Source organism: Polyodon spathula, chromosome 9 (genome assembly GCF_017654505.1).
Source record: "Polyodon spathula isolate WHYD16114869_AA chromosome 9, ASM1765450v1, whole genome shotgun sequence".
Classification (NCBI taxonomy): domain Eukaryota; kingdom Metazoa; phylum Chordata; class Actinopteri; order Acipenseriformes; family Polyodontidae; genus Polyodon; species Polyodon spathula.
The window spans coordinates 34,636,811-34,663,280 of record NC_054542.1 but is presented as its reverse complement, the minus strand read 5'-3'; the positions used below and the strand labels follow the sequence as shown (position 1 = coordinate 34,663,280).

Below are 26,470 nucleotides of genomic sequence, written 5' to 3'. Positions count from 1 at the left end.
AACTTAATACCTCTTCCTGTTCATTTTCATTTATATTCTGCATGAACAGTGGGGCTTTTCAAGTTTAAAAATCTGATATGACCTGGCATCTAAACTGAGTTGTAACATTGAGGGATTTAAGTGTCTGTGGCTGCACAAAAAAGAAAACTGCTAAAATAATCTACACACCTTAGTCGCTTTTTAAAATTGAAACCGCCGACTTATATATATTTTCCAATCTGTATGCTGGTATTATCAGCACATTGATGATGTGTCATTCTGAAAACAAGGACCCTGATGTTCTTTGTAAAGATTAACTGGCAGATCAGAACAAATCCACATGTAGGGTATCATTGATAGATGTCTGCTGATAACTTCTGTCTTGTTCATGATGGGGTGGGGGGGGGGGGATTTATTTAAATGTCAAAGGGTGGTCTGAATGCCATAAGGTGTAACTGACATTTTAGTTAATAGTGTTAGATGTAGTGTTATCATGAGATAAAGGCATCTAAGGAAGTAATGACAGAATTCGACTCCACTGCCTCAGCACACTGGAAAGATATAACACAATGTAGTACTTTGATACATTACAGCAGGCACACTCTCACTTTTTGCTGTCAGTAGGCTTTCCTCATATAGCATAAGGCAGAATGAATAATAATATAAGTTTTTTTTCTTATGACTACAATTTCCTTAACTAATGGTTATTGGTGTTCCATCCCACAGTGACTTTCATTGCATATCATATTTCAAATTCTGCATTGATGTGTATCCCTGGTTCGAGTGCCAGTGTTAACATGAGTGGAAGTGGCAGGTAGAATAATGTTTAACCATATTGCTCATCGTTTGCTTAAGTAAATCAAATAAATGAATTCTGTATGCATTAGAATACTTCCAGATAAGCCCTTATTATCAATCAACCTTTATTTATGCAGCGCACTTGACATCAATAAAGGCATCTCTGCACGCTTTACGTCAGATAAAATGGACAAATGAGAAAATGTAAACATAGATAAGAAAATGCATTCAATGAAATGTTTTGTTTCATTTAAGTATCAACAAAATTAGCAACCCAAAGAGGGCTTTACTGTCTGCTAAGGCCCCCTCGTACCATTAAACAAGCCGGTAAAGCCCTCTTATGAGAGTTCTTTTGCTATTAGAAAATGGATAAGTAAAAAAAAAAACACACACATATTTAATGTTTTTCTGTTGTTTTTTTTTGTCATTTTTATGCAGCACTCTTTTTTTGTTAATAATGAATACAAGCGTTTTTTCTCAATATTCCTTAAGTAATGCAGTTTGCTGAAAATTACATCTGTGGTCCGTTAGACTTCAGGCTTCAGTATCCCAGTGGTGGACGATGTTACCTCATGTCGTGGGTATTTGCAAAAGCCTAAATAAAACCTAAATACAATACTGATGTTTAAAATAATAAAGAAAAGAAAGTGTCCTTATTACACCTGTCTCTGTACAATTCACACACACACACACACACACAGCATCTGCAGAGCCAGAGCTTTGCAATGATGACACGGTTGTCAGTCGAGCTTCGAAAAGTTGTCAGGTTTTTAACAATGAAAATAAAAATTACAGGTACATTATTTAAACAGTTGTAGAGACATATGGGGACGTATAATGCTAGATTTTAAAATCTCAGATTAATTTTCTAATCTGCAGTAATATTGTCGCTTCGCTTCTTTTGTTAGGGTTGAACATTCTTGCTCTACTGAACAATATTGGCCAATGCCAAGTCCTTTCATCATATGTCATGGCAGTGAATAATTTGACTTGTGGTCTTATAAAGCTTTGGATAAAATCGTGTAAGGGTCACTGCCACCCCAAATTAGGACGGATCAGTTATGTTTATTTTGACCATTCTCATACAGGGTGTTGGCTTTGAGAACAGACTACATGCTTTAAACAAACTGGACTCTGATAACACCTGGCAACTGTCTGCACCTTGCGATTATCTCGGAATGTCAAACGATACCAAATTGTTTGATCTAGAGTGCTGGATCATTAAGGTCATGAAATCTCTTATTAAATTAAGCAAGCCAATTTCACCTGTTCTGAGCCATTAATCATGTGATCTGTAACCACTGCCTGAAAGCTTTCAGATGTAGCTTCTGTTAAATTTGCAGAATCTGTGTTTATATGAGAATGAATTTGAATACGAGAATGAATTTGAATACAACGGTTACTAACACCGCACTGCCCTACACACATTAAATGCAGCTGTAAGTTACTTTCACGATGGCAATTCAGGTTCGAAAAGATTGAATAAACTATTTGATTTTGAGGATGACAAATTCCTTTAGCCTGAACATTTACAATGGGGAAAATTCGGTTTCACAACTAGTTTGTTCCATAAGCCGAAGTGTTATTTCAGGAGGTGTTCTTGTACGCGGAGACTATGTATTATATAAGCAAAACCAGAGCAATGATTTTATTATTATTTTTCACCATCACTGTAAAGGTTGCTTCATGTTGTTTACCTAATGTTATTAAAGGTAAGACGATCCAAGATTAGTTGCTGCAGCCTAGTGGTGTGTGTACCCACATGTGGCTAGTCTGTTTCTTGTCCCGTCTATAGCTGGTCACATGTTGTAAAACCCTTTCCCTTTACTGTGTCTCTGCAGGAAGGAGTGGAGGTGCGGGTTGCACGGATATTTAATACTTTTGGGTCTCGCATGCACATGAATGACGGCAGAGTTGTCAGTAATTTCATTCTGCAGGCACTCCAGGGAGAACCTCTCACAGTAAGTATAGGGCAGTTGGGTTGCAGACAAAAGAAATTCGTACCTGAAGGACAGAACCACAGTTGCTGCATTTCACCAGAAGTAGCTACATGAAGCCCTTAACACCTGCGTGTTTTGCTGTGTTTTTCTCCTCTGTGAATAATGATATACAACAGAGGAAAGGCAGTAGCTGAAACTGCCTATAACCAGGCAATAAAAACATTTGAAAACAATAATTAAAATTCCTAATACATGAACTCAGATTTTGCTTTTAGCCATCCTTAAAATAGATATCCGAGCGATATGGAAAAAGACCTTGTGTCTCTTACATCAAAAAAATGTAGTTTTGACTTGCAGTACTGTATCTCAGCCTTCCTAACTTATTAATAAATATGTTGTTGTGTGTGTGTTTTTTTTATTATTTTAATTTATAATTATTAATATTATATTTTAATAGGTTTATGGATCAGGATCCCAAACAAGAGCATTCCAGTATGTGAGGTAAGATTTTGATTCTGAAATAAAGTACTTGTCCCTTGAACCACCATATTCATGCCGTTTGTGGGAGCAGTGTTTGTGGGAGCAGAACAGATTGGGAGAAAAGTATTAGTGTCATGAAAATTGAGAATTGTTCCCTTTTCTTATTGCTCAAAGGTTGTGGTTCCCTGTGATGTACAGGCTGATTAGAAAGTTTACTGCATCAATGATATGGTGCGTTGATGTGGTCACCCTGTATATTGCACTTCACCCATCCAGTTATAAACTGCAAATGAAAATCTCTAATCACAGAGGTCTGTTTTCAATATTTGTATGCTTGTTTTAATACTGCATTACCATCATTTGAGGTGAGGGTGTCCAGATCGGTTTATAGTGCCGATTTGTGACAGAGATTTATCTTTGGCAATTAAGCTTTGTATAAAAGATAAACTTAAAACATTTTTACATTGAGTACAAGAATGGGGTTGGATAATGGTGACCTGTGTGGCTTTTGTTGGAATTATTTACACTTCTCAGTGGTTTGGAGGTCAAGTTCATTGTAATTTAATTATAAATGGCTGTACCCCTTGTGTAGTGCTTATTGGCAGACCATTGTGCTATGCATTGTGGAGTTCAGGATAATGGTCCAGTGATCTCAGCTGCTGAATATCTACACATTTTACAGTTCACCAAGTCGTGTTCACAGTGACACACTGGACCAAATAATGCAGCTAATTTGTTTTTCAGTGGTAATGAGAAGCAGAAAATATATGGAAAATGGTCAGGGAACCGTTCCTTTACTATTGCACTACTATTTTAAGATCCTCAATCCAACAAAAAAGTACTATAGAAAGCACACTTCATGCAAGTGTTTGGGGTAATTCACTATTTAGTTTGACCCTGTGCAGAAATGTATAGTATTAGAAACTGTCAACAGAAACGATTGTCTAAGTGAAGACACTGTCCAGACAGACATTGCAAAGAAAAGCTATTGTCCAAAGATGACTGTCCATGGACTGAAAAATACATGTACTATACTTCAACTACTTGGGGAATACAGTAGACTGTATATGGATAGCTATTGATGTTTAACTTATTTTGATTCCATTCAGTAGATTTGAAATAAATATCAAGTATACACCAAGGACTGATTTTAAAACCAAGTAAACTATTAGTAGTTTCTAGAGTCAAGGTCTAGATCTGTTAACTTACACATGTTCCAAACTTTAAGCATCAATAATTTAAACAGACATGGTTCTCTGAAAAAAGTGCACATTTAAGGATGTAAATTTTGGGGACAATCCTCGTTTACTTAGGTAAAGTAAAACTTCTTTGCAGTTAAGATGCGGACAGGAGGCAGACCACATCTGAAACGCATATGAGACTACAGCGTGCGAGATTGGGGAGCCAGAGGCTAATTGAGTGTTAGAGATCAAAGGAACTGCTCTGGCCTGTTGGATTTGATAGTCAGAACCTTGCTGCTCTGTCCCATTTGTTATCATATTGTAAGAATGGGTGATTGTTTAATTGTAATGCTGGAGCTGCTTCACGGTGGCCACTGAACTTAGTATAAAACTGATCACACAAGGAAAGCAAACTTGAAACATTTTTACATTAGTAAGTGAATAGGGTTGCTTTTTGCTGTCCAGACCAAATGGACAATGATTATTTAGACTTTTAAATTTTTACAATTTAGTAAATATGAATAACTTTGCATAGCCAAATTTCAAACCCATTTAACAAAGCAGTCCTTATTTGAAATTTGGCGTTTTAAAGAACCAATATGTTTCAGCAGAGATGATGATGATGATGATAATCTTTATTTTTATGCTGTGAATTCTCATGTACATGAGACTGAAACACACAGCCGTCACCAGTGGAGATTCAGTCTTTCTCTAAAGCTGGAAGCCATTGCATCACTGCCATGACATAAACATGCACAAACCTAACCCTGAATACCCTAAAAACATGCATCACCTCTGTCAATTCCCTCTAGTTGAGCAGGAGAGAAAGGTGATTGTAGGGAGTCTGGTGGGAATTTAAGTGGAGTAAAATGTAAAACAGAAATCCAGGGGATCCGTCTTATGTATGTTCTAGTATTACAATACATCAGTTTAAAACCATCAAAATGACATTTGCTTATTTTATGGCATTTTTCATAGTGCAGTTTGTTTTGCAGAGGTTATCTCTGACGAGTTTTAATTTTAGTGAATGTCAACAAGTCTTAAATTAATAAGTGTTCTGAAGTTTTACACTGTAGCTACAAAAAAATAAGTGGTACATCAGCACTGCTCTCTGGTCGTCAGCAATCGCATGTCCCACCCTGCACGAGTTTATTCCAGGGGTCTGCTGTCTGCATCACTGATACTGAATCACAGTATATGGATTAGTTTATTGTAAATTGCTGCAACAAAGTAAAGTATAGATTTGACCTAACTGGGCTAGTTGTCATGCCGGGGAATCGCCTGATAGATGGATCTAGTGATGCTGTGTGTGATGCTGCTTCCTGTTTGGGATTCCAAATTATGTACAGTCTCCAGTGTTCTCCCTGAGCAAAATACATCTGGACAACCTTTTTTCATCTGATAATGTTGCAGCTAGGTTTGACTTTAATCTACAGCTTTGGCCACTAGTTTTACATCACATAGAATTTTAGGATTGAGACATAATAAAAAAATTAATTAATAAAAAATAAAACTTATGTGAATGTAATTTTAGATATTTTTATTTACCATCATGTAAGCAAAGGAACTACAAAATGATATCGCAAAAGTCTTCCAGAAGCCATAATAGTAGTACAGATTTTCATGTTAGATTTTGAAATGTCACATTTTTTCCAATTTTTGTCAGTTTTTTCATTAAGTATATGGAAAACAGCAAAGCAGTATTTAATATGTTAACATAACATTTATTCAGCAGGTTTCATTTGCCTTTTTATGAAGCAAAATGTGTTAATTCTATAGGGTGATGCAAAACTATTGGCCATAGCTATACATATACACAGCCCTGCTTACTATCGACAGTAAACCGTGATAAATTAAGACCTGACTGCCACTGTGAAGAGAGATGTGTGTTTAAATTATCTTTGTAAATGCCAGGACTGATTCTGCTTTGCAGTAATTAAGAGCTTGTGTCAATATTGATGAAAGCAGAAGTGAAAATCAGCGTTCTCTGAATCTAAAGCTGGCTTTGACTGGCTTCTGTCTAAATACTGTGCACTCAATAGCTGTGGTTGAGGGAGAGTTTTGTTTACAATGGAAGCAGAAAACCCTGGGTTCAGCTTAGCCAATGACACATTGAGCAAACTTGACAATACCATATGGAAGAATGTATTGGAAATCTCCAAAATGGACAGAAAGGTGAACAAATCTGAAACAGTTTAGTTTTTAAATCGGACAACAATGAGGTCAGCAGTTTTCCACACGGAGAGCTGTGGTCAGTAATGTACTGTACTGATTTTAAAAACACATCCTTGAAATGAATCCAGTAGAATAATTTTTTTTTTTTTTTTTTTTTCATACTGCAGTCTTGACTGACAAGATTTCTAAACCTTGTTAGTTGGCTTATAAAGCGTCACCAGTGCAGAAGACTGACATGGCTGGGTATAGGGCATTAAAAAAAAAAAAAAAATGCAGCTTTAAAAACATTAGCTTGCCTTTATCACAAGATTAATATATTTTAATGAGTAGGATTCCTGCCAAATCAAGCAGTGTAGTGTTGTTACAGTAGAGGCCCTGAGCTGTCCTTCTCTGTTGTGAGTAAGGTATAAAAGTGTTTGTCAATTACAGCTTTGTTATACTGTTTACAGGCAGCTATTGATTTTGTGATTGTTTGGCAGCTACAGTGTTTCAGGGGAGATAATAATACAGGTATATGATGTAGTCTTTATACAGACATCTGCAACCTGTATTGCACAGACAACTTCATTGGTTTATACCTATCTGTGTTTATTGGCCACAGTAGACTATAGACTATACATTCTCCTATTTCATTTTTGTGTGAAATGTTGGGTATTTTCAATGTTGTATTGGCTGCCGTTTAGTCCCTGTGGTTTATTGCAGAGCAACTGCAGGGGTTGTGTGATTGCTTTAGAATGCTTACTTGTGCTGTAGTCTGAAATAGACATGCAGAAACTGAAAGTAAAATGTGCTGCTGTAGATAACAAATGACCGCTTTCATTTTAACCAAAAGTGTTCGTTTGGGGAAAGAGTCCGGAGACTAAAATGTTTTTGCGCATTGAGTCCAGTTGTTCTTCAGCGCTGGTTTGTTTCAAACTTCCTTACTGCTTTCAAGATCAGCAGGTGTTGAAGAGATAGACTCCGATGGGTACAGCTGCATTCAGGTCTTTCATGTAGTTGGTTGTTATTGATAAGACACTTGAGCAAAGCAAACCTCAAACTGAATTTCCTGGAGTCTTCCTTGTCTTCAGGGAGTCCAGTGGTTTGAATATTATTTCACCAACATCTGTTGCCTTCATTTTTAATTTAGTATTATTTTTTGTTGCAGCTGTTTGTTGTCATTATAATGTCTAATAGGCCTAGAAGTTTAATACATTGAGCTGGAAATATGCCATCCTTCTTTAGTAACACTCCCCAGTAATCTCTCCTCCAAGCTGTCCCATCTGCTGTGTCTTCTTCATAGTACTCAAGGTTTGAGCAGCTGCTGAGGAGAGATCAAATCCCCAGTACATTTAGTTCATAGATGTGTATGCTAATGCATTACTTTACCCTGTCAGCTGTTAAACACTCTGCCACTTTAATTGCATTTTTGCTGTGTCCTGTAGAAATAATAAGAACTTTTATATATTGTACTGTAAATTATTTTATTTCTCTTTCAGTGACCTGGTGAATGGACTGGTGTCCTTGATGAACAGCAATGTTAGCAGCCCTGTGAACTTGGTATGTTCCTGTTTGTCTGTCATTGGTTTCAGTCCATGTGTGCATTGCAGAAAGTGCACATTCAAATCTATACTGCAAGAACACACATCACCCTGTGAAATACTCATTCAGCTTTTCAATACAAATTAATTACCGACAACGTCAGCAAAATGAAACTGTAACTACCTCTGTAGACATTGTTGGTTGAAAACTGAATTTCCATATTTGTTTTTTCTTTTTTGAAAAAGCTTAAACAATTTAGCAAGAACAAGTCTTGACTGAACTAGTTGGCTTCAGGTCCTGTTTCAATTACAAAAAACAGATTAAAGGCGTATGTTTGTTTATTCTATATGACCATTTCATCACACAGGTTCAGAATTTTAAGTAGACCCTTTCTAAAATAAGAAACACACGTCAAAAAAACAAAACCAAATGAAAGGGTTACTGTTCACTACCGATGATACATTTTTAACTTTAGTTTCACTCAGTTTTACTCAGGCTGGCAAAGAGCTGTGCAGTAGAACAGTAGGTATGGTATTAAGAAACTCTGTTTAACCTCAACATACAGTACTAGCGATTCATCATAGTCTTACTGTACATTCAGACAGATACCCTGAGTCTAATCTCTGCGAAAATAGAAAAAGGTTTTATCAGTGTCCCTACAAAACTGCTCTACCTATGTAGTTTTACTACAGCAGTATTTTCTAAACAGTACATTTGTAATGCAAAACAATCCTGCTGAAGGATTTCTGACTACAATGTAAGTATTGTATTTCTTATGATATATACATGTATTCATTTTATTAAGTTTTTTTTTTTTTCAAAATGTAATATCATTTGTTAAAACCTTTTCCAGAAATATACCAAAATTCCAAAAATTCCTGAGAACATTTCAGGTCTAAAATAGTCAAGGGAATAACTCTGTCTGAATATGATTTGCTCCACGACCTTGATTCCCAACATTTCTGAGAATTTCAGGTCAAGAAATGTTTAAGGTATTATTAAATCACTGATAGTGAATGGTATTTAGGAAACACAGGAAATAGGATATTGATTGTACAATGTCCTTAGCATCAACTAATAACCTTTAACATGCATGAGGAAACATTGCTATGAAGGGTAAGTAGTGTCGGCTCAGGTGGTTGTAGATTAGTGTTCTTGAGTTCTGTCTCTTATTAAATTGTAGACTTTGAGTTGCCTGCAACAGATTCAGAATAAAGTATTTTCTAAAACAATATCATTTTTTTTTTTCACAGGGGAACCCAGAAGAGCATACAATATTAGAATTTGCCAGATTAATCAAGGACCTTGTCGGTTAGTATAAAATAAAAATGTTTAAGGCTACACTACACACCCAGGACGAGGGGATAGAGGATTAGCGTTTCTTTGTGCTGACAGGGCAGCTTTTTTTCTTCTAGAACTTTATGTATTTATGTACACAAGACAGATGATTTGTTTGATGTGTTTTACCAGAAACTCTGCAATACTGCAAACGTGCTGGCACATACCCGTTTACAATGTCTTTAGCAGTTCCGTCAGAAAAGTATGCACCATGTGCTCCTCTACCAGAGTTGCAGGGTTTGTCAGATTGCAGCTATGGCCAAAAGTTTTGCATCATCGACAGTTTTAGGATTGAGACATAATTAAAAAAAAAAAAAAAAAAAAAAAAAAACTGTAAACATAATTTTGGTATTGTATTTAACATCATGTAATCAAACAAAAACTACAAAATGATCTCGCAAAAGACTACTGGAAGCCATAGCAGTACTTCATGTTGGATTTTGAAAAGTCACATTTTTCGTTACGTATATGGAAGACTACAAAGCGTTATGTAATTCAATATGTTAAAGTAACTTTATGAATCAAAATTGGTTAATTCCATAGGGCGATGCAACACTTTTGGCCAGAGCTGTGGCTTTGTGTGAGATATTAAACCCAATTTTAGAAAAGGCAAAGTTTGTAATTTTATTTCATCATCCTCATCAGGCAGCAGAAGTCAGATACAATTTCTTCCAGAGGCACAGGACGATCCACAAAGGAGAAAACCTGACATCACAAAGGCCAAAATGATGTTAGGATGGGAGCCTGTGGTAAGCTCTGTACAAATGCCTACGCAGCTGTTTTTTGACGTCTGTACTGATACAAATGGTCCTTTTCCTGTGTATATTGGAGAGGCGTGTTGCTCAGATCCAAATTAATTATTTTTGTTTTGCATTTTTGTTGCTAATTGATACTGTCCGTGCAAAATCCTCAACACATCCTGCTCTTGCTGTTTATAAAATGCGTCTTGTGTTCCCGGATGCTAGAAGTTTCATTGTCCTGAAGTAGCAAGGCCTTCCATACTGTAAGCATTGCCCTGTATTTCATGCTGGTACTGATTTAATGTATTGTGAATACTTTACAGGTACCATTGGAAGAAGGCATCAATAAAACTATTCACTACTTCAGAAAAGAACTTGAATACCAGGCAAACAACCAATATATCCCCAAGCCCAAACAAGCAAGAATAAAGAAAGGCAGACCAAGACACAACTAGTGAGCACATTTTTCAGAAGGGAACCTGTTTGCCTTATTGATTGACAATTACCAAGGAATGGTAAAAACTGAAACCTTTTTTTTTTTTTTTTTTTTTTTTTTGGTGAAGAGCAAACTGGAATTTTTCAAACCTCCTCAAATCAAGCTTGCTTTACAAAGATGAATGTGCCTAAAAAAAAAAAAAAAAAAAAAAAAAAAAAAAACTGCAAATCTTGCCTTGTACTTTTTACTTTGTCTTTTTATTTAAAATTAGAGTAGAAAAATTGAAGTTTTATATTCTGCAGTTCATTTGATGTGAGACTGTTTAAAATAAATAAGTTTCTTAAATTCCAGGTGAAGTGTGAAAAATAATTTATTTAAAATGTATAATGTGAAGTAAGTAAGTGACTTCCCTATGCATAAAGAGGCTTTAAATGAGCAAACAGTGTTGTCGTGTTTGGTGCACTGCCATTGTTTGTATAGTTACCATTGGCTCATCCATCATCTTTTGAATATATTTTAAATCGCATATTTTTATAGGTAAGTTTGAAATGTAAAATATACTGACTTTCCTTTGCAACCATGGATCGGTAAGATGGTTCTGAATTCTTATTGTGTTACACTGTGTGCGCACGGGGGGGGGGGGGGGGGGGGGGGGGGCTACAACAACAAACATTACTGTATTACTGGCTACCAGTGATTTGAATATGCTATTTTAATAAAATATTGTTAAAGGAATTGCTTTATTTCAACGTTTTGAAATGTCCATTCAGAAATACCAAAAGCCAGATGTAACGAGGGCTTTACACAAAAATGCATTTGCAGCTGATCTAGTGCCATCAACCCCATGGTTAATTGAATGCCACAGATGTATTTTGTTATTTATCGTGTAACATTAGCAATTTCTATTTCCTTTTAAAAATAAATAAATAAATAAATAAATAAAAATGCCAGTTGTGTTCGATGTAACATAAATCTTAATAAATCGAGCCTGACTCGAGCCTTCCCGACTCCTGTCATCCGAGTTTGCACAGATCCCATGATCAGTTGTGATCAGTTTTGGTTTGACGTCACAATTGAGTTTTTCCCGACTAGGTGTCGCACACTGGTAAGCTCCACAACTAAATCCTGGTGATTTACTATGTATACAAATTGAATTAATACTGCCCTGTACACATATTTGTATTAACTTAGCCCCATATAGCAACCCTCACATTATCCATGGCATTGTATGCTGATTAGATGCCAGAGACTCAACCAAAAGATTGAGCTATGGACCATTTACACCATGCAAGCGTTTCACGCAGTGTTTGACTTGTTTGGATCTTGGAGCTTGTGATTCGTGACCTATTGGAGATCGAAGCACTGGTTACTTCTGTTTTAGCGCAGTAAGAAAATATAGGCTGCCAGAAGATTGATAATAAAAAGGTAAATCGATAATTTAGCCTTGATTAGTAAACACCTAACAAACTATTAAAATGTGCACATATCTGATATTTTTGAATTTGGAACACTCGGCAATTCAAGAATAATGTATTTTTACCTGTAGAACTAAAGCTGTCAATATTGCGCCATCTTGTATGACAAGTTACATTGGTTGTCACACTTATCCGTCTCAGTCAGTCTTGGTTGGCAACTGCCACACACAGACAGACTGATCACATCTGAACGAAACTGGGTCTGAAAAAGATTCAACATGTTCAATCTTCAAATCTGAAGACATCCCGACTGCATAACCTTGGTTTTAAGGGCACGCAGTGCCACGATTCATCTAGACTCTGTACGGCCAATTGAGATGTGATGAGTCGGGACGGTTTGAGTTGGGCTGTGTGCGGTGGACTTAGTCATTAGAGTGCTGAACTTTGAAGAGCACGTTTATGTTATCTAATTGGGGATGGAGGTCAGTTGCATGTTATCTATCTTTTGATGCTGGATGAACACTTAAAAAACCTGATAACTGTAACAATTACTTGGTTACTGTATATTCAAAGATGTATAAAGAAACAGTGGAACTGATTAATTGTATTAGTTAATAAAAGTACATTATATTATATTATATAATATATATATATATAATATATATATATATATAATCATATATATATATATATATAATATATGTGCATGTGCAGTATGTACAAGTCATAGCAAGGTCACTATGGTATGCCTTTATTGTAAATTGTATAGTCTTACAAAGTATATAACTTGCAATATGTCAGTAAGTTTCTTGTAATTACGTAAACCCCCATGCTTTTACATTGCCCACAACAGTCCACAGAATTGCAGAAATAAAACAAATAAAAGGATGACTTTTCCCTGAAGTGGAAGTTACATGTTTTTAATAGTCATCATAGTTAACGCTTGCTCCATGCCTATAAGAATAGGGATCGCGAGGTCCAATTGGTGCATTCTCATCATAATGGTGCTGGTGCCCATAGTAGTCATGGGGGTTGCGTCCTCGATCCATCCAGTAGGATAAGTCAGTTTCAAACCTCTGCAGAAAGAACATTAAAAGAAATAACAGAACTTGCTTCCCTCCCAGTCATTCATTCACTGGTTGGCTCCACACATAAAATGATGTGCTTAACACTTGCCCCCTTTCCCCAATTTGGTGAGAATTCCTTTAAAATGGGAAGGAGATTGATTTCACAGAAATAAAATGTGTTACAAAATACCATTAATTTAATTCAACCCTGCTGCTGCCTTTACTTGATTTATGATTGTAATGGTGTTTCAAAACAATATTTTAGTGCCACGGTACAAAAGTCCTCGCCAGATTCAAGTGACCAGTGAGTGCGCTGCCTTGGTGGTTGCTTATGATTGGGACTCCATGCCAGTGGGTTTCATAAATATACAATTGCAGTTGGTTTTCATAAGTAACTTTGTTTTTTTTTTGTCTTTTTTTTTTGTATTCAAGTTATTAAAGCACATTTTCAAATGAAGGAAATACCAATATTATCAGAGTTGTTAAGTGTGTATTGATGTGGATATATTTGCTAGTTATTTTAGGTTTGAAAAAAAAAAAAAAAAAAAAACACTGTATAGTGTATCCAGAAAAAATAAAGACACATGTAAATATTTGTTATTTGCATTTTAAAGTGATTAGCTGTCTTTCTACTTAGTCTTTAGTCTGTCTTTACTTAATCAGGTGTCCACATAATGACATTGCAGAAGTGCCCCTGCAGTCCTTGAAATTATTTGGTTGATGCTGATACTCGCCAGTTCATCAAACCCCATGTACATGAACTGCTGAATCCATTGCTGAACATCTGGCTGAGTGCGATCCCACAGTTGCCTCTTTGGTCGTTTCAGAGCGTTAAGAAACTCTTTAGCTTTGTCTGGCTCCACTGTAACAGCAAGTTTGGCTTCAGCCACTGGAAGACATTTTGTGACAAAACTAGCAGGGTTTGCATTGATTACGAGTGTAGAGTAAGCTTTGAGAAGTGTACATTGAAGTGATGGGTCCTATTCACAAAGCTTTTACTAGCGGGTTATTTAAAGAGTCGTTTACTTTGGATTACACTTTTTTAGACTGTTGTTAAATAAGCCAAACACAGTATAGAGGAGTTTCATTAACAATGTACCATAAATATGCTATACCAATGCTTTATAAATCAGTGGTTCCTAGAGGTATGCAATGCACACAATTTGTACTTTCTTTACCTTCTCTTTTGTTAATCATTTTCCATAGCTTATTTCCATTTGAGCCACCTGCAGAAGAACAAGAGTAAGAATGTTACCAAAGATTACATTTTATAGAAGCCTGTTGAAGTCCAGAGAGTAGGAAACAAGCCTGATTTACTAAGTGTCCTGCATTCCATTATGGGGGGAAATCCAGAACTTAACTTAAGACCAAACAGTAAGTGTGCAAATTAACTTAATTTACATTTACATTTACATTGTGAAATCTGTCTAAAACTACAGAGCCTCAGAGAAACACCCTATTGCACCTACTGTGTCATTGATTTCAAATGTTGTACTGGGTATAGCAATGCATTTATTATTTTTAAAAGTGTTTCACCCACAACATTTAGCTTTTCAGCCAAACATTTGTAATACAAAGGTCCTGGAATACAGTTAAAGATACAGTATATCCCTACATCTTACAGCCATCTGATCTGATGCAGTCAACATTTGTACGTTTTGCGTGTGTTTTTTTTTTTTTTTTTTTTTTTAAAGGTGTCTTTTTTGTATCATTCTGTGTTCTCACTTCCTCAGTGAGTTTGACCTGAATCAGACTGTTTCTCCACAATGTGGAGCACCTTGAACTCCCTGTTGTACTGCCTTGCACCAGCAGGTGATCATCAGAGCGATATTCAGAGTACTGTGGACTAACACTGCCTGTGAAATATTCTGAAGCGCTGTGACATTTTCAAATACTACTTTCTTTCCAGTTCAGTGCTACCTGTACTCTAGTTAGTAGACGGTAAAGATTATAAAAATAGAAATCAAACAAATAAATTTTTCATCTGTACTGTACATATGTTTTTTTAAGTAAACATTTTTATTTTTTCTATAAATGGATTTCAGTAAATCTTGAATATCCTTTACTTAGAAGCCCTGCTCTGTTCTTATTTTTAATTTATTTAAATGCAACTAATGATTAAAAAAAAAAAAAAAAAAAAAAAAAGTTCTTGCCCCATATTGCTCATCTCGTTAGAAATTAGATCCTGATAAAGTAAGCTGAACCTTACAGTCAAAAAATACAATTTCAGAGACTACAAACATTTATTCTAAAGCCTAAGGACAGAAGGAATGATATCAATTTTTTTTTTCTTTGCTGCAGTGAAGTAGTGTATTTTCTTTCATTATATTGCAAAAACATTGCTTCCAAAATGCACAATTATTTAACTGTAGCAGTTTTCATTGTGAACTAATATTAGTTACTGGAATTATTATTGTGGTAATATTCTTTGGTTCACGTCTGTAACGGGACATTTTGATAATTCTGGAGAGTCGCTTGAAGTTTCTGCTGTCTGCTTAAAATCTCGTGGTAAACAGTCAGATTCTGTGCAAGCTAGCAATGCTGAGATGAGAATTGGCAGAGTTAGCAGAGGGGTTGTCAATCAGCTTTGTGACACATATTAAAGCCATCGACCTGAGAAAAACATGTTGATTCTTTCAAGCATTTTAATCCAAGTGTCTAACCCCTTGTTAATACTAATGTTCTTTACATTAAACCTAGATGGGCTGGTAGTTATTTTAAAATACTGTGTTGTTGCTGATCCTGTATTTTCTACAGATATACTGTACTTCAATGCAAGAGAATCGTAAGATAACTAAAGCATGCATATTATTACCTGGGAATGTGTAGATGACCAGAACCACAGATAGAATCACAAGCGGCAGCCTGAGGCGTGGAAAAGCCATGTTCCTGCTGCTACAGGACCCCTCTCTGTAGCCTTAAAACCAAAGGGGCAAAACAAGCTTTAAATAAGAGCAGGCAAACAGTGCTGCAGGAAACCAGGTGCTGCTGGAATGCTGTAAACCAGCAAGCGCCCACAGAAATGTTCTTTCATTCAGCAGAATATGGAGGCTTGTTTCTTTGCATTAATGAAGACGGGCGCATTGCTCATTTCATTTGCATTGGCATGAACTGTGTGGCACACAGGAAAGAGCTATTTGCTGGACGATAAAGTAAAACACAGACATCAAAATAAGTTAAAGATATGACTTTGTATGCACAGGAGATGATATATGGATCAAATGTTTGTTTTAAAAATACTATTGAAGATACACATTTTAAATGTATTTTAGAAACGTGAACAGTAAAAGGGAAACCAATATAAAATACAGAAAACTGCATGATATATAATATCTATCTATCTATCTCTCTCTCTCTCTCTCAAGTATCACATCAACATGTTTATTTTCTCTTTTGAAATCAAGCACTTATTTGTGGATATGAACATATTGTATTTCAGTATATTGTGGAATATATACTCAAAATGTAATACAACTGGAAACAATTGAAGTTGGGGTATTTTTCTTTCATATCTTGTTTGTTTCACATGTGCAGCTTTTTGTTTTTCACACCTCCAGTGTGTTTTCCTGCATCCTGCATCACTGCTGCACAACCTTTGCAGGAGTATGAGACTATCTAGTTTCGAATCAGTTTCTGATATTTTGTATTGGTTTCAGTAAGGTTCCAGGAATATTAAACATGTTCTGAAAGGTATTTTCAATCATCTTCTAAAAATTACCTACTGTGTAATTACAGAGCATCCTAATTGCAAAACACTTCTGTTAAAAAAAAAAAAAAAAAAAAAAAAAAATTTAAAATTTAAATTAAATACATACATTAAATAATTGTGCAGTCCCATATTATTTAGCAAAAGCATGTTTTGAGTTAGGTTGGGGCAAACAAAAGTTTCTCAAAAAGCCAATTTCTTACTGTTGCTATTAAGACTTCCTGGGGTTAATGTCTGGACAGGAGCACCCCAGTCTTCTGCACTTCAGTGTGACATTCCTCTAATAGAAGAGCCAGGGTCTGTTCTCTATCAGGATACAACCACAGCGTGCAAACTGTGAAAACCTGTCACTCTTTGCACAGGGAATGTATTTCTTCTGAATGCATATTTTAAAACTAGAAAATACTTATTTTCCCCTCTCATTCCTGAAATTAACAAATACACTGGCTTTACCTTAAGGTGCAGATTTCCTCTTTCAGTTGGTCTGACTGAAGAAGTGTTGATCTCTCTCCCAGCTCTCTTCAATGAAAAGAGATTTAGGAATGACCTAAGTGCATGTTGCCTGCATCCTACTGCTGAGCCAACGCAACTGAATATGAAATCATTGAAAAGGAACCTTTATGAAAATAAAAGGAATCCCAGTCTGTGCTATGGAAACTCACAGGAAGAGAGACGATGAGAAACTTTCAAGTGAACAGCTGCATTTGTGATCTTGCAAACTGTTTGGTTTAGTGCCCACTCTGAAGAAATAGAAATTCAACACTCTGCTTGATTTGAAGGTTTAATAATCAAGGTTTTTGAGTGCCCTTATCCAGGGCAACAGGAATTTACAGTAATCATGTGTATATACATATTACCATACATTATATTCATGACCACTACACTAATAGGCACTTCTAATTTAAAACAAATACCATGCAGATGTACAGTAGTAAGATCCCACTTAACAAAGGCTGTGCACCCACAGTCATAGTTGTTATTGTTCCAACATATGTTCTTATAATAATATGGAAAAATATGATTTTGTAACTAGGTATGCACATTGATGTGATCATTGAGACAAAAGGAAAATCTTGCCTATTTAATACAATAGTTACTGTTGGGTGTTTGAAATAGCAACAAAACTAGTTAGGCAGTAGCAATATTCTGATTGGTACTGGAGTTTATGATAGATTTCACTTTTACTACTAATGGCTTTAGCTGTTCGTTCATTATTTTGGTATTATTATTTTAAGTGGTATTGCCAGATAAGGCTTTATTTTTTATTGATCCACAATCATTCTCTTAAACGACCTGTTTCAACAACAGACCCCCATTATCTCGCTTGTGCATATAGCATATAAAGCAGATTTTCAGTTTGTGTAGGTTAGTTTCGGAGTCAATAACAGCTATTTTCTTCAGGACGTATTATCTGTGCTTACTATAATCTGTAATTACCATCTGTAATTACTATAATTATGTTTTCGAGCAACAAGAGACATTCATTTTGTAGGTTTACTTCCCAACTGCATTATAGTACCTTTCTTGTCATTTCACTCTAGATGATGGCAGCTCCTTACTCGTGACAATAGTTGAGGGTGTCTGGTGCGAATTTTGCCTCTTCAGCCCTTGTGATTGCCTCCAGGTCTTTAAGAGTAATTGGGTGGTTGAGGTACACAATAGACCTTAAGTGTTCCCACTCAGAAAGTGGTTTAGAAGAAGATCTTATCTACACGCTCCTTCACAGTGAATTTGTCAGTGCAAAATGAAAATAAACAAAAACACAATGATTTGCCCTGTGGTGTGCAACTTTTCCCTCAGTACTATTATGCAGCAGTACTGTATTTGTCAGATGCTCTGGGTATGCTTTAGCAACACGTCCCTTGCTGATTAGCACATACTGTTTTTTATTGTACCGTTGTTGTTTTTTTTCTTAAAAGACTTGCTGATTTGAAGATACGACAGATAATCAGACAAACTAAGCAACCTTCATTGTGTTGTAAAGTTTATTGCATATTGGCAAGCTCTGTGAGTGGTCTACACTAAACTTCCATGAACACACTTTTAACACAGCAATAGCGTACATTTCATTTCTTTTACTTTACTACATGCCCTGCAATTTGAATAAAAACAATAGGAGGTGAAACTTGTAGCAATCTTTCATCTTAAAGAGTGCATATACAGTAGGGAGCTGCAGGCTCAGATGTTGACTTGTCCAGCTGATGACGTTGTGTTTTCACATCTGTCTGTTGCTGTCTCTCTGTTCACTCCTCGGGCTCTGGGACCTCATAGCCCAGTCTGGAGGCAGAGGGGAAATGAGCCCAGAAGGTTCTGGCCAGTTCATCCATCTTCACATATCCGGCATGGGAGCGGAGCTGTTCCACCCAGGCAAAGAAATCCGAGGCAGAGCCACTCCAGTTCGGCATGCTGCGCTTCTCCCGGCTATCTCCTAGGACAGGGGAGGCAATTTTTACAGCAGTAGTTTTATGCATCATTTAATACAGCATCACTGTTTAAATCATATTCAACCTCTTTAGCCCTGGATTGTTTTCAGCTCTACTTTTCCAGTTTCTTTACTGCTTCCCCTAATAAGTTTACTACAGTAAAAGCATAATGTAATAAAGTATAGTCAAAGCATGGTAAAGCCAAGAGATATATGGTGAAGCGTATTAAAAAACATGGCAAATCATGGTAAACTACTGTAAATGCATAGTATTACCAAGAGAAAAACATGGGAAAATGGCAACAATACTTACTTAGCATGGTTTACTTTTACAAGGGGCCCCCCTCACCAATTCCTAAACTTTTAAACATTACACAAGACTGTCAAATGAATGGTAATTGCTACAGTTCTTCTAGTCAGAGGCTGATCCAAACCAGCATCTATGGGATCTTGAAAAGGAATTTCAGTGGGTGGGATACAAGAAGGAATTCGCTGATAAAAGCTGTGGTGTGCAGTACAATCTGAAACAAGTCAGCCAAGGAAATCTGAACACCAGAAAACTATACCATGCAGAATGGAACAAGCAGTACCAAAGCACACAAGATTTGAAACGCATGCAAGGAACCAGCACTGTTACACTAATGGGAAAACGACACGAGAGATAAATCACCACTTCAATCTGAATAGGCTCCACTGTATCTATCTACTAATTTTGCTCCACGCAAAATTACTAAAGTTTGAGCTAAAGTTTTAACCTTGAGGTAAAAGACCAACACGACATAAAGATGCACTAAATAAAGGAAGAAGAGTTTTTCATCACCTAATGAAACGTCTTAAGAGAATAAGACGTTTTTAAACCTGGAATGCAAAGATTTCACCACTTATATTGCATTGCCTGCACTCAAAACGTACAGCTCAAATGCAGCAGAAATCGATTGCACTTCCACTCTAAGGACAGTATATATTTCATTTGCTGTTACCAATATGAAAAAATATGTTTTTTTGCCACATTTCCTTAGCATAGGAGTGACAGCAACTTCAAACCTCAAGACCTACACCAGTCATTAAACAGCAAGCATCTATTTATGTTTTCTGGACTAAAAAAGAGAGATTGTTAAAGAAAAGAAAACCACCAAAGACTTTTAACCATATGGAAACAGTCACAGCATTTTGCCAGATCTACTGTATCTAATTTACCTTTCCCACCTTTAATTTCTAAAACAACAATAGTTCAGCAGATACAAGGCATTCTGTAAAAGATAACAGCATGCAGTCAGGTGCTACTCAGCTCTTTGGAAGAGTGAGCTTTGGCTATATTCCCCCTGGGGTTGGTCTGAAAAGCTACGAGTCACTCAGTTCACAAGATACCAGAAATGAAATCCATGTGAGCACCCACTGACCACCGTCCTGCACAGACAAAAGTAACATGCTTCAGCTAAGATCAGTTCTAAAAAAAAAATTAAATAAATAAATAACGTGTGTCAGCTTGCAGTGTGTCAGTTCACTTTGGATGTGGTGTTCAGATATTAGGGCTTGTTGTTTCAGTTATATGTGACAAAACCTTATGCCACTCTGTTCCAGGCCTCTGTTCAAGGCTCAGTGGTCCAGTGATTAAAGAAAGGGGCATATTACCAGGAGGATCCAGGTTCAATCCCAGCTCAGTCACTAACTCACTGTGTGACCCTGTACTCTGTCCTTTGGATGAGATGTAAAACCAAGGACCGAGCTGACTTAAAAAAATACATTTTTTTAGTATTTTTTTGTTGACAGTATGCCCTTCATAGAAAAATGATGTGTTGTTGCTCCTGTACAGATCTTTTCAGGAGCACTGAGTGTGAAAATGACCTTGTTCTAATTACCTAGGACAGCTTTAATCCTCAGCTCAAAGTTATCCCATTTTCCCACCATTCAGATAAAGTTTTCTTGCCAATTTTCAAGTACAAAGCTACAGAAAAATGCCTTTGACAAACATGAAAGGACATTTTGTTATTAATTAACTGAACAACAAAATTGTGTTACACAAATTTCATTTTTCAAACCAGCAGTATGCCAAATAAAATAAAAAATAATAATCTAACAATGCATGCCAGTTAATTAGATAATTAAACACATGCCATTTACCACACCTCCCAAATTATAAATGTATATACAGATATACAATTCTCACCTTTGTCATCTCCACCGGTGTCTGCTCCTAAAAATTAATAGAAAAAAAAAATGATAGGAATCAGAAATCACGCTGTCATTTAATTTCATCTCTACCCCTTATTACACTCTACCATTCAACAATTTGATGCATCCTACACACTGTGGATGTGTTAGTTTTGCCTTTTATTTTATCATAGAGTAGTACAGAAAAAGCGTTTGCAGTTTATCTAACAATTAGATGCTTAAGGAATGAAGATGTGTTGATGAGATCTCCAGGTATTTGTACTCCATGGGTTGCTATTACACGGTTCTCTGTCCTACAATGAATGCTTTTGATACTACAGGTTTCCTTAACTGTACTACAATGATTTTTTAATCACACTGATGTCCTGTGATAAGATGAAGCTTTTTACAAAGCTTCAGTAAATGTGAAATGCTGAGGTTGTCATATTGTTTTTTACTCTAGAATTAATATCATAGTGTGAGATTGGTTTAGTTGCATATAAGCTTTTTTATGATGGTATAGAATTGCAATGCTTTATGCACCTCTGCACTGTAAACAGTTTGTGTTTGATGGCCAAGCTGAAGGTGGTGTTGAGCAGCAAGCATTGATTTCCAATGCCACTGAACATGGGGCCCAACAGCCAAAGGATTGTAGTGTAAACCAGTGGGACAGGATTTACATCATCTTAGTTGAGAGGGTCTGCTACAGCTAGCACTGACTAAGGAATGACAAGAAAATGAATCTTGAAGTGAGATGAAGGCAAGAGATTTATACGACAGGTCAACTAGCAATATCCCTGAGTGTCACAATGCAGTGAAAGCAGCAGCCCAGCATTGAAGGAAGCGATGAAACTGCTTTCCTGTGTTAGCCCTGGTGGTTCTCTCAATAGTTTATTACACAGTGCTGCATCTATAACCAAATTTCTAACAAAGTATACAAAAGTATGATATTTCAAAGAGTGGCATAGGAATGGGTAATGTGCAATACTTGGAATAATGGGATTATTGTAAGTAGCAGCTGTATTACCTAACATGTACAGACACAGACTTTCTGCACAGCAGTGTACAAGCCTATGACAATGTCATCAAAAAATAAATGTATATCTCAGCAACAAGCTTTATGATGAACCATAGGTTTAAGTTCTGTTATAGATGCATGTTTACCCAAATGTTTTTTTTTTTAAATTATAAACAGTAAAGCATGTTGTTGATAAATGACCTGTCTCTTCTCATAAACAGCCTGTCTGAGTACACAGTTTATATGGACATTGTATTGCTGCAGCAGAGATATTAAGAATAATGCATGGGCATGGGTGTGACAGAAGTATTTAATGCCCATCCCATCCCGAGGGCGGCTATTACATTCTCATTTATTGCACATTATGCCATGCAGTCTGTTTCATAATCTCTGGCACACCATTATTTTCCTGCCAGAGGAAGTTCTGTGTTGCTTCTTGTGGAATCCCTTTGAGTTTGACTGGATTAGCCCATTGAAAAAAATGCTCACCAGTTATAATTCATGATCAGCAAAATATACTAAATTCTACATAGTATCAGAAACAGGCTCCACTGGCAGCAATTAGGTGTTTATTATGTATCACTAGTAGAGTTGCAGGCTGCTTTTATAAGTGTAAATAACAAAAGTAGAGTGGGCAGGAAATTAGAAGGCTATATATTTCACACAAACACCTACATGTACATTTGTGTGTAGCACCAGGTTACCAGAAAGAACTAAAAAAAACTAAAATAAATAAAAATAAATAAAAAAGGTAATTCAAAATCTATTTTGTGCTCAAAGGATGAAAATGAGCAGTAACACACATACCTGACAATTTCTTGGTACAAGCAATTACAAATAAAGATAACGTTTTAGCTAAATTAACAATTCCTGTTAAATGCACCTTTCAAATGAATATCCTCTAAAAACAATTCGCATACTAGGAATACTGATAAACTGATTTTTTTATTGTATTGGTTAAGATTAGGTTTGAACTGGGATGTTCCAGGTATATCTACCCTTAGCTTGTATAATTTAATAACATGTCATATACTTCATCTAAGTAATTCATGTAACAAAATACATGGTTTCATAGATAGCTACTGTAGCTAATGTTACTTCAGGTCAGTTATTCAACCATAAATGTGACAAAAGAACAGTTCTTCCTACTTAACTATCTCTTAAACATAAAAAGTGACATTTTCTATGTATGTGAACTGGAAGGTCTTCAGACAGTGAAGCACAGTACAATTTTCTGTCAACATGAATTAATGAAAGAACGAACGAGTGAGAGCACTGTAAAAATAAACAACTATCAAGGACTTGACAACATCCCTTCTTTCTCGATCTGTAATATTAACTTTTCTGTGTTGTGTATGTGTTCTCTTTTCTGTTCTCTTGGTTTTAATGTGACCCTATTTCTTTAATAAAACAAACAGTCAGCAATTTGGTAGATACTTCCAGCCTTTAAGAAACTGGATGTAAATCCTGCAATAAAAAAACAAAAAAAAACAAAAAAAAACATAAAATCTGGGATTCTCATTTGCTTACTGCTTGCTGTGGGCTCCATATGCTTGCTTTTAAAGTGACTGAGTAGCTGAAGAAAAAAAAAAAAAAAAAAAGAGTGCTAAATCTTCTTCAAAGACCTGTACAGGCATCCTGATTAATAGCTGCATTTCCCTTATCTATTTGAATGTAATTACAAGCTCATTTAAGAATATGCTGCTGTATGATTGTATGAACCATCCCTCAAGGACATCTGGGAGACAGAGGTAGAGCAGACAGTAATTGAGCAATTTTTATCCCATTCCTCTGATGTCTTTTCCCCAGCCATGATTGTATCTACTTCAGCCCTAATAAGCCTATAAGTAAAACAGTTCACATACCTATTAAAGATAAAAGGCCAAGGATGAAACAGGAGACCAGGAGAAAAGCACAAACACGATGCATAGCTTCCCAAAGCCTCTGGTATAATCCTGGCTGAAATGGATCTTCTGTTCCTTCACAGAGCCTGGCTGCATAGACCATATATATATATATATATATATATATATATATATATATATATATATATATATATATATATATATATATAAAAAATAAATAAAAGGTAAGTCAGTTTTAGTACAGAATTCCACTAAAGGTTTTATGAAAACATATTTGTTTAAAAACAACTGTCCTACTGTACCTGGTTCAGCGTCCTTCCTTGAATAGGGTATGGCACTCCAGTTAAAAGGCCTGAGTGTCAGCATTAAGACCGAGGGGGTTTGCTTTTCACAAGATCTCTCTGTATGTCATACCTTGCTGCTCTCTTTCTTATTGAGCCTCGAAATCTAGCACCGATGTGGCAAAAAAAAAAAGATCCAGACAGTCTTATACAGTCTAGACTAAAGCTATACTGCACAGAACCAGAGCTTGTATGGACCACAGACTGGCTTAGAAAGACTGTACCCTTTTGATGACAAGGCTAGACTTTAACTCACCTAGTATGATTGGATGGAACTTGATTAGACCTTGAATGTGAGAAATGTAATGGTTTCCCAGGTCTATGAAAGTAGTCTAGGTCTATTCCTTAAAATAAATCTAATATGGCTTTCATCAAAGCTCAAAAGCTTTTGTCTTCTTGACTTAGTGACTCCTTACATTATTTCCAGTGCAAGCGCTCTCTGGTAGAAAAAGCCATTCGCTGTCAAGGAGGAGCTAAATTTCTGCTCCAACGAGAACTAAATGTCATGCAGGCAAGACTGTACAAGGTCAATCCTTTTATCCATTGGTACAGTATCGATGCTAAAGAGCTTAAGGACCATCTATAACCTCAAAGACAATATGATGATGAAGACACTACCAAAGTTATTTCACTTAAAATACCTGTAAAGCACGTGATTCTTTCAGAACTGCACATATTAGAGACATTAATGGAAGAGCATGGCAGGTGTTACTGATGGAATTGTTTTAGAAACTCTAAAGGCTTAAACTTTACTGCTCAATGTCATGTTTTCCGAAGGTCAATGGTCTATAAGATGGTGATTTTGCCTACAATCTCTATCTTTTAACAATATTTAATGCTAAACATAGTGAACTCTGAAGCAAAAATAAATAAATAAATAAATCTGGTGCACACTAGGAAAAATAATCTTAAAATGAGTACAATTCCACAAGAGGGTCAACACAGGATTCGATGGGAAATATAAGAATGTGGGAATAGACAAGATAATTCCTGCAAACATACCCCTGGAGATGAAATTACTTCCATAGTAACACTTTCATTTTTGGCCATCAGTTGAAGCCATCGTATGGACCTTTGTGCGTCTCAGATTTTCCAGTTTCACAGGCATTAACAGGACCTTGCTCCTGGAGAGGGTAAAAGCTGCAGTAACCGATCTACTAGGGCTTTCTGCTGAAGATTTACAGACTCATCCCATGACGTGAGTATTGGAGCCTGAGAACTAAGGTCAATACTGAATATCCTTGATAAATCTAATAATTTGCTCTGGCTGATGGTTTGCTTGAGCACCCTGTTAATAAAACAGATTATCTGTCCCTTAAACTAGGCTTGTGTTAGCAATGATAACAATGAAATAATTAAAGCATACCAGCAAGCATTAAAAATGACCATAAAATTGTCCTAAATTGTGCTTGGAACTCATGCAGGTATTCAAACCCCAGTTTCCTATTTCAAGGTCAATCAGTACTTCAGACTGATTTTTCAAAAAATATGCTAGCTTCAGTCTTCAGAGAAGAACCTTAAAACAAACAAAAAAAAAACTGTTGATTAGTTATTTTCCTTTTTAAACATAAGAAAAAAATGCAAAAGATTATTTTTGAGTTTCATTTTGTAATGACATAAACATTGGGGATAATTAAGTGATAATACACACAAGCCTTTTTTAGGCAGGGCCTTTCTTTCCAGTATTGGATCCTCAGGCTAAATGGATGGAAATGGTCCTTTGCGCTCTTTGGATGGAAAATATCAGTCCAAAGACAGAAACGGACAGTGGATATTTTCTCTTGACCAACGTGTACATTAAACAGCAGTGAACAATGGCACATCCCATGTCCTGGTCCACTAATCTAAGGCTGTTTGGGGCAGTTCCTTCATCCAGAAACAGATTCAGCCTATTTAC

The 26,470-nt window shown here is 36.2% G+C and overlaps 3 protein-coding genes across 3 annotated transcripts in view; 1 reads left to right on the top strand and 2 right to left on the bottom strand.

Annotated features, from left to right (window-relative positions):
• LOC121320709 (UDP-glucuronic acid decarboxylase 1-like) overlaps nucleotides 1-11,323 on the top strand; it is a 33,191-nt gene extending 21,868 nt beyond the window's left edge. Inside the window, exons 10-15 of the mRNA XM_041259284.1 lie at nucleotides 2,619-2,738; nucleotides 3,175-3,218; nucleotides 8,032-8,092; nucleotides 9,328-9,385; nucleotides 10,058-10,161; nucleotides 10,476-11,323. Coding sequence (XP_041115218.1) covers nucleotides 2,619-2,738; nucleotides 3,175-3,218; nucleotides 8,032-8,092; nucleotides 9,328-9,385; nucleotides 10,058-10,161; nucleotides 10,476-10,607 — 519 coding nt within the window. The 3' untranslated portion in view covers nucleotides 10,608-11,323. The remainder of the gene's footprint in view (nucleotides 1-2,618; nucleotides 2,739-3,174; nucleotides 3,219-8,031; nucleotides 8,093-9,327; nucleotides 9,386-10,057; nucleotides 10,162-10,475) is intronic.
• A 1,393-nt stretch (nucleotides 11,324-12,716) lies between these two features.
• Nucleotides 12,717-17,373, bottom strand: ecrg4a (ECRG4 augurin precursor a). The gene is made up of 5 exons (XM_041259282.1): nucleotides 17,230-17,373; nucleotides 15,886-15,987; nucleotides 14,249-14,296; nucleotides 13,805-13,959; nucleotides 12,717-13,079 (listed from the first exon to the last, which is right to left on the bottom strand). Exons 2-5 carry the CDS (start codon nucleotides 15,953-15,955, stop codon nucleotides 12,924-12,926), a joined length of 429 nt encoding a protein of 142 aa, XP_041115216.1. The 5' UTR covers nucleotides 15,956-15,987; nucleotides 17,230-17,373; the 3' UTR covers nucleotides 12,717-12,923.
• A 1,375-nt stretch (nucleotides 17,374-18,748) lies between these two features.
• Nucleotides 18,749-24,710, bottom strand: LOC121320708 (otospiralin-like). The gene is made up of 4 exons (XM_041259283.1): nucleotides 24,535-24,710; nucleotides 24,233-24,361; nucleotides 21,366-21,392; nucleotides 18,749-19,204 (listed from the first exon to the last, which is right to left on the bottom strand). The coding sequence occupies exons 1-4, from the start codon at nucleotides 24,596-24,598 to the stop codon at nucleotides 19,020-19,022; spliced, it is 405 nt and encodes a 134-aa protein (XP_041115217.1). The 5' UTR covers nucleotides 24,599-24,710; the 3' UTR covers nucleotides 18,749-19,019.
• Nucleotides 24,711-26,470: the final 1,760 nt, after the last annotated feature.

Excerpts from the sequence above, each read along its gene's own strand:
- ecrg4a (XM_041259282.1), bottom strand. The coding sequence starts at position 15,955 with ATGGCTTTTCCACGCCTCAGGCTGCCGCTTGTGATTCTATCTGTGGTT. Across the intron at positions 13,960-14,248 it reads AATGATTAACAAAAGAGAAG|TGGCTGAAGCCAAACTTGCT; the intron begins GTAAAGAAAGTA and ends AATGTCTTCCAG. Across the intron at positions 13,080-13,804 it reads ACATGGGGTTTGATGAACTG|AGGTTTGAAACTGACTTATC; the intron begins GCGAGTATCAGC and ends TTCTTTCTGCAG.
- LOC121320708 (XM_041259283.1), bottom strand. The coding sequence starts at position 24,598 with ATGCTGACACTCAGGCCTTTTAACTGGAGTGCCATACCCTATTCAAGG. Across the intron at positions 24,362-24,534 it reads AAGGAAGGACGCTGAACCAG|CCAGGCTCTGTGAAGGAACA; the intron begins GTACAGTAGGAC and ends TGGTCTATGCAG. Across the intron at positions 21,393-24,232 it reads TGGCCTTTTATCTTTAATAG|GAGCAGACACCGGTGGAGAT; the intron begins GTATGTGAACTG and ends ATTAATTTTTAG.